The sequence below is a fragment of the Sarcophilus harrisii genome, chromosome 5 (genome assembly GCF_902635505.1).
Source record: "Sarcophilus harrisii chromosome 5, mSarHar1.11, whole genome shotgun sequence".
In the NCBI taxonomy this organism is placed as follows: Eukaryota; Metazoa; Chordata; class Mammalia; order Dasyuromorphia; family Dasyuridae; genus Sarcophilus; species Sarcophilus harrisii.
This window is the reverse complement of record NC_045430.1, coordinates 92908906-92916920: the sequence shown is the minus strand read 5'-3', so window position 1 is coordinate 92916920 and position 8015 is coordinate 92908906. Positions and strand designations below refer to the sequence as shown.

The window sequence follows — 8015 nt, the reverse complement described above, 5'->3', positions numbered from 1 at the left end:
ACATACAAAAAGCCTCCCATGGCACAATTAGATGTATAAAGAACAAGGACACAACATTGCTCAAATACATGCACCATACTGATATTTAGTTACACACTTGTTGACCAATTTGTAAAGCAAATTTGCTGAGACCAAAATTAGAGATAGGGAGATGTGGGAGGATGTAGGAGATTAGGGAGAAAGAAAAGAGACTGAAGAGGGGCACTAAATGGAAGAGAAAAGGCAGTAAGGGGAAAGGAATATGGAATTTATAGGAGAGAAAGAAGAAAGCTAGGGTAGGGAAAATCAGAATTGGAGAGAGCTGAGGCAGGAGTTGGATGTGGGGGTGAAGGAAGGAAAAAGGAAAAGGGAGAGAGAAAAAGAATAGGATGCAGAAGAGGGAGAGAGGAAGGTAGAAAAGAAGGGAAGTAGAGGAGAAAGGAAAATGTTAAGAATAGAATTAAAGGGCAATGCGATTTTTTGAAATCAGAGGACCTGAATGAGAAAATGTAGAAAAGGAAGGAAGGATGCAAGTGAGACAAGGAGAGTCGGGTCATAGACATAGAATAATTCCCGTTTTAGTTCACCCATGCTTGAGGAGAATAGCAGACGCTTCTTCCAATACCCATAACCCTGTTTCTATTGCCTTCTGTCACTGGAAGGTGGTATATGTGGGATGACTGAGGCAGAACTGGTGTGCCCATCATAACTAATGCTGTTCCTTGATCCTGCAGCCCCCTCCTACCAGCCCACTAATTAACTCCTTAATAGTCTCTGCAGTTGCTGAGCTGGCAGATTAAGTCAATGCAGACAGATTGGGAAGCCTGTGATTTCACGCTTGGGGGGAGCGGGACCATTGACAAAGGAAAGGGAGGAGGAAAATTGGAAATCAGAACCAAGGGTCCTCTCCCATCCCTGAATAACCAGTATTTCCCTTTCTCCCTGCTTCTGAAGTGCTATATACCTCACTTCTGGGAAGTGTTAGGGTAACTGCTGGTCCACAGTAGATGGAGATTTAGATGACCAGTTTAGAATCAAATCTGCCCAACTTCTAAGGAATAATAATAGTACTAGCTCACATTTATGTAATGGTTTATTGAATTAAATAGAGCCTCGTGAGGAAGGGGAAAATAACTGCTTTAAGTTCTCATTATAATCTTACCTTCAAGAAGCCATTCCTGATTTTCTTTCATCTAGCACCTCCTTTCAGTTGATTTTTTCCCAAGTTATCCTGTATATAGCTTATTTATACATAGTTACAGGCAGGTTGTTATCTCTCTTTGAGAGCATGGACTGTTTTGTTTTTGTTTTATTTTTTTCTTTGTATCCATACCACCTAGCACAATACCTGGCATATAGCAGGCATTTAATAAATGTTTGATTGATGGACTGATGACCTCTGGGTTCATCCCTCTATACACAAGGTAGTTGAGGTAAAATGGGGATATCACATTCAAAGGGAATGAATTGGCACTCAATGAGGTTGGGGACCCACCATGGAATAATAGGAATTAGGGAAGATGAAGAAGTAAGGATCCTTCAGCCTGGAAGAGAACAGACCTGGGGGAGAAGGGGAGGGAGGAAGGAGGAAGAGTCCCTGAATAGTTAGTTAGAGTTTTACTGGGGGGAGGAAGATATGCTACAAAAGTCAAGACAGGATTCATCTTAGTGAGGACTGAACAAGAAATTGCCTTAAAATGCTATATGAGGGATTTAAGTAAGATATAAAAAAGACCTTTTTAAAAGCTGAGGTTATTAAATTGAAAATCTGCCACAGAAGGAGGCCTTAGATTCTACTCTAGAGAATGAAGCAGAGACTCTTTCTTGCCTAGCTAGAATGGATTGGAGGTGGTCCTATTAGGATTCATATTAATGTTGCTAAGCACCTCATATTGACCTGGCCTCCTTTTACTCCCTCTCTTCACCATCCCTCCCACCTGTTATTGCTTCCTAGATAATATTCATTTGATTAAAACAATTTGCAGCCCATTATTGGAAGTCACTGGAAGAGAATTTCATATATCACTCAGCTCTGTTGGGGATAGGTCTTTGGGGAAATTACAGATGTTCTGAGACAGGTCATATTTCCAGGAAACTTTAGGATCCAGGCATATAGATTTAGACACTTTTGCATCTTCTAAAAGAATTCCTGCAGAATTCTAACCAGTATTACCCCCACTGGATTTCTAAGTCTTCTGGTGGTTGCTGCCATCCGGTGGCTGCCCATAGACCCTATCTACCAAGAGGCCTTACCTACCAAAGAACTAAGTATTTCTGGACAACTCCAAAGGAGGTATGATCTGCCCAGTTCAGGGTTTCTCTGCCTGGCTCTTACATTCTCTGGCCTCTTCCTCCCTCCCCACTAGAGTCCCTTACCTCTCTTTGTTCAGTATTCCTGAACACTTTCCACAGGTGCTTTTCTGATACCTCTCATCCCTCATTCCCACTTCTCCTGACCTGACTTCTTTCTCTAAATGACTCTCTCATCCTTTTAATTTTAATCTTCACACTTTTCTGCTCCTTCTTGGTTCCCTCTCCTTTTCCAGCCTTTCCCATGTTCCAGCTCTAGGTTTTTTTATGGAAATATAGAAATTAAATTCCACCTCCAGGATACAGACCGGTTTCTCCAGCACCTTCCCCAAACTCTAACCTCCTCCCTCTGCCCATCACCACCTTCTTTCCCAATAATCTAAAAACATCAGGACCTCAGCAGCCTCAGTGCTAAAAGCTCCTAATGAGCATCAGCAAATTAACACCTTCGTCTTGATTGCTCCTTTCCTGTTAATTAGATGGGGAGAGCCCAGCAAGGCATCTGATGATAGGAAGATTGTGAAGGGCAGACCCATGGTGAGTATACCTCACCTTCTATTGTCCCCTGAAGTAGCTCTGGGTTCCTCCTCAAAACCCAACACCCCATCTTCTGCCCAGTTCTGTCTTCTTCTATCCCTCCTTCACCCTCTTAGTCCTCCTCTAAACTTCTTTTCTTCTTGCTCTTCTCTTTCCTACCTGTATTTATTTTTTCCTCTCGTTCTTTTGCCCAAGTTTTCTCAACTTCAATCATCTCCTTCTCTCCTCTTTTTCCTCCAGCCTTCTAGAAATTTAACACTCAGGGACCTTTTCTCTTTCTCCTCATTTTGCTTCAGCTAGAACAGGGCTCACCTCTTAAAACAAGGTTAAGACGATGAAATAGGGTCAGAGAATCGAGGGCACCTAGGTTTGTGCATGCCCTGTGTCTGTGTGCAAACGTGTAAGAATGAGAGAATGAATGTACCTAGAAGTCTGTTTGAATGTATAGTATCCGGCTGGGCAGAGATACAAATGAGAATGTGTCCATTAAATTGTGTTTGTGTGGTAAGTTTCTGTTACTGACTGTTCATATGTATAAATATGTGCGTGTATATGTTACAGTGTCTCAGGGTGCTTGCGTATGCGTTGTAAATGCATAGGCAGTTGTTCGTGTTGTGTGTATCGGGGTATTGTGTCTTTGTTCAATGTGACTGTGTGCTTGTGTGTGTGTCTCTCTGAGTGTGTCTCTGTAACTGTGTATGCGCGGTGTATGTACAGCTGCAGCCACCAGAGGAAGCAGCAGCAAGGAGCAGGACCATCGATCCGAGACAGCTCTGGGAAGCGGACGCTGAGCTGCCGACACACAGAGAAGCTCACTCCCAGACCCCTTGATGCACAACCACTGCGCTCCAGCCCTCTCGAGCACTTAGCCATCTGACCTCAGAACGAGAAGCATCAGAGGAACAGAGATATCTGAGAAAGAGGGATAGGAACAGGGAGGGATGACGGCAGAGTCAGGCTGAGTTCTGTTATCCCCGCTTTCCCAGATCTAGGATCCCCCCGCGCACAAAAGCACACGGCAGGCACAGAGACACACTCACACACACTCAAGCACGCACGCGCACGCGCCCCCCACCCGACCGACCGCCTTCTTGCCTCCCTGCCTCCCCGCCTCCCCACCTCCCAGCCTCCCTGGCCGGACGATGGATCCCTGCAGATCCCTGGGCTGAAAGCACAGCGCGCCGAGCCAAGCCGGACAGAGCTGAACCGAGCTGATCGGGCGGGCGGGCAGAGCAGGACCGGGCGGGCCGCTCCCTGCAGGCTCTGCTAGGCGCGGCGCATCGGCCGGGGGCTCTCCCGCTCTCAGCCATGAGCCCCTCCGTGGTTCAGCGCTGAGCAGGCGTCTGGTCCCAGCTATCCAGGACCTGCTGCAGACCGCTGGGCTCCCGGAACTACCCCAGGTTGGTCCCCAACGCGCGTGTCGCACGCCCTGGGTAGCCTCATTACCCAGAACAGGGGCTCTCCCTCCTCTTCCTGGGCTCCTAGGGTGGTGCGGTGGCTGAGAAGATAGCAAGTGGGGGGGAGGGGGGCGCGGTGTGGGGCAGGCAGAAGACCTCGCTGCGGCGAGAATCTGTGGAGTAGGGGTTCAGGGGCAGGGAAAGCCCACTGTCACAGGGAACCGCCCCCCCCCCCCATCCTTCCACCTGGGCTGCCCTCCAGTCTCTCTCTCTTACACACACACACACACACAGAGAGAGAGAGAGAGAGAGAGAGAGAGAGAGAGAGAGAGAGAGAGACTTGCAGCTAAGAAAATAGCCCCCCTTCCCCCAGTCTAGATGTCCTGACCCCGAATTAGTCCACCGGGAGAGTACTGGCCCATGTGATATCCATATTAAAAAGGAGCCTCCAACACTAGGGTCAGCACATGGGGGATGGGGGAAGAGGGAGTTGGGGGCCTCTGCCTGAGTGACAGGAAAGAACTCCTATTCCCTGGGAATAGATCTGAGACATCTCTCCTACTCCATATTGCTCCAACTTGGGGATCTCCTACTCTGGGGTCAGCACATTTGTAGAGAGATCCCTTGTGCTGAGCTGACCACATCACGAGAGACTGTCCCAGGCTACCCCACATTTGGAGGAACCCTTATTCTGGGCAGAGAGGCTCTAAGGCTTGGGTTAAGCTGGTCTGGGAAATTCCTTGCACTGGAGTCAGTTCATTCTGGAGGGAATTTCCTAGGGTAGTAGGAGCAATACTTTTTAGTCCTCTCTTCTTACCATCTACATTCTCCATCACCTCCCCACCCCCCATCCTCCATATAGGAAGATAAATCCTTCTCTCTACTCCCCAGGATATTCCCTGGGCAGGATGGAGCTGAAGGCAGATGAGGAAGAGGTGGGTGGTGTCCAGCCTGTCAGCATTCAGGCCTTTGCCAGCAGTTCCACCTTACACGGCCTGGCCCATATCTTCTCCTATGAGCGGCTATCCCTGAAACGGGCACTGTGGGCCCTGTGCTTCCTGGGTTCCTTGGCAGTGCTGCTGTGTGTGTGTACGGAGCGTGTACAATTTTACTTCCACTACCACCATGTCACCAAACTGGATGAAGTGGCAGCTTCACACCTCACTTTCCCTGCTATCACCCTGTGCAACCTTAACGAATTTCGCTTCAGCCGAGTCTCCAAGAATGACCTGTACCATGCTGGTGAGCTGCTGGCTCTGCTCAACAACAGGTGGGCACCCTTCAATCCCTCCCTGGCCTGGTTCAAGTCCCCCTCTTCCTCCCGACATACTATTGATGTACTTCTCTATCCCACCCCAGACATTCCTTCTCTACAGGCACTGCCCCTCAGGAGTTTCCCTCCACTTCAGGATTTGTATCCTTAGCTCCATCTATATCTGAGTATCCTCTTCACTACTTCCCAGTATCCTCCTAATTCAGCTTGAATAGTACCACTTAGTGATGTTTATACTTTATTTACACCTAATTATCATTGAGTCTGTCCTTCCAAATGCTCTATTCCCTTTAGTGTTACTTATCTCCACTCCTAACTCAGGCTATCTCTGACCCTGTACCACCATGTTACCCCATCCCTTACACACACACACACACACACACACACACACACACTCCACAGTTAATACTTTCTATGCCTCTGGCTTATGGAGTCTGACCATGACCTCTATTGCTTTGAACAGAGCCCAGTTACTTCCCTAGTGACTATGGAATCTTTAAGAATGATAAAATACCTGATAAGATTAGTGACCAGTGTGTCCATAACCTCACATACATTGAGGCAAAGAATAGAAATTAATGATATAGGTTATGTCCCTCCTCTTCAGTCCTTCTGCTTGTTTCTCTCTTGGCACTGTCCTCTGAAATTGTGTATTTTGCCCTCCGGGGAGACTCTTTATGCTCCTCCCTTGGAGAGCTCTTGACTCACCTAGTAGTCACAGGTGTGCCTTGGGCACAACTGCTGAACAATTGACTGAATCCAAGAATTTCACTTTTCATTCTGTTTCCAAGTGGTCACAGAGTATTCTGGGTGATTGTGATGGTTCGAGGGAAAAGAGTGCTGTCTTGGCAGTTAAAAGAACCTACCACAAATCGTAGCTCTGCTGCTTATAACCTGCGTGGTCATGGGCAAGTTTTTAACTACTCTGACCTCATATCTAGAATGAGAGGTTAGACAAGCTGACTATACGTCCTTTACAACTCCAAGCCTATGGTTCTAGGATGTCTAGCTCCCCATTTTCTTCCTAGCCCTTCTATAAAGCCTGGAGTCTGAATGGTACCCTTACCCCAATTCTATTCCAGCCATCATGATCATATCCCACCTCACCCTTTTTACCTGTTGCTTCCCAGTCTTCTGTCTCCACTTTTTTTTTCCACTAATGGAAAGAAAAAAAGAGGGACAAGGCTACAGTGATTCCTAAACTCAGTTGCAATCCCTCTTTCTGGCCCAGGTATGAGATACCAGATACTCAGATGGCAGATGAAAAACAATTGGAAATGCTACAGGACAAGGCCAACTTCCGAAACTTTAAGCCCAAACCCTTCAACATGCTGGAGTTTTATGACCGAGCTGGACATGACATCCATGACATGTTGCTGTCCTGCCACTTTCGGGGTGAAGTCTGCAGTGCTGATGACTTCAAAGTGGTGAGGGAAGTGGTGTTTTCTTGGGAATGTGTGGGAGTCAGTCAGGTGGGTTACTTTAGTTGTGGGGAGGGCTAGGCTTAGGATTCATCGTGGAAGTGATTTGCTCAGAGTGGGGAGGGGTGTTTCTTAGCTGCATTGGAAGCATAGTGTTTGCTCAGTGTTTGGAGTGGGAGGGCAGTGTTGCTTAGCACTTAGAGGTTAGTATCTCAGGATGAGTGGGGTGTCTCTAGCCCCTTCAGCTTTTAAATTTCTTGACTCCAGGAGCTGCCAGTCCTACGCACCCCTTTCCACCCTCCTCATACTGCCATGGCCCTGCCCAACCCTGACTATGTGCCAGTTCAACCCCTCTCTCCCATTGCTGTGACACAGAAATGTCAGAGTAAGGGCTTACCAATACCAGGTTGGTACCAGGATGGTTCTCTCTACTGAAAAAGTAGGGAGGAACCTCTCTCACCATCCAATTGAGTTATCTCCTTGACTACAATAGTCATAGAGCCAAGGGTGGGGGAATGAGGGTTAAAAGGTTAAAGGACATGGGGAAGGCTTCTGGACCACAGTCCAAATGGAGGTTCTAGTTCTGCCAACTTTTTCTGTTAAGTCTGAATCAATACTTATAATGATGGCTAACATTTATTTAGCACTTATGTGGAAGGTTGGGAAAAACAAATAAACTGGATCAGAAATTTGTAAAGCAAAATAAAGTTAATTGAGTTAGTCAGTGAGGGTGACTTTCTGGTTCAGGTGAAATCACATCTTTCAGGGAAGGATTTGTATGTTTAATGGGGTTAGAGAGGAGTAGGGATGGAGTAAAAGTGATTCGTCAAGGTTCCTTTGGCTGGGGTTTAAAGTTAATCTGGTGTAATAACCCTTTTGTTCAGTTTCATGGTTAGGGGTTTCTTTGTTTCTTTGTAGGATGTGGGGCTAGGCTATTTTTCAGAACAGGCTGTAGGACAGAGCACCATGGTACATCCTATTTTGGGTCACTTGCATGTCAGGCATGAATGGGGGAGTACAGACATATATAAGTAAACAAAATGGAGTAATTCTCAAAATGGAGTAGCTCTAGATCTATAATTCCCTCTTTTGTGCTAT

At 46.9% G+C, this 8015-nt stretch overlaps 1 protein-coding gene across 1 annotated transcript in view; it reads left to right on the top strand.

The window, feature by feature from the left end:
- The first annotated feature begins 3561 nt into the window (after positions 1 to 3561).
- Positions 3562 to 8015, top strand: part of ASIC1 (acid sensing ion channel subunit 1) — a 30885-nt gene continuing 26431 nt past the window's right edge. The window contains exons 1-3 of the mRNA XM_031937921.1: positions 3562 to 4226; positions 5115 to 5493; positions 6728 to 6923. Of these exons, the coding sequence (XP_031793781.1) occupies positions 5132 to 5493; positions 6728 to 6923 (558 nt within the window). The 5' untranslated portion in view covers positions 3562 to 4226; positions 5115 to 5131. The remainder of the gene's footprint in view (positions 4227 to 5114; positions 5494 to 6727; positions 6924 to 8015) is intronic.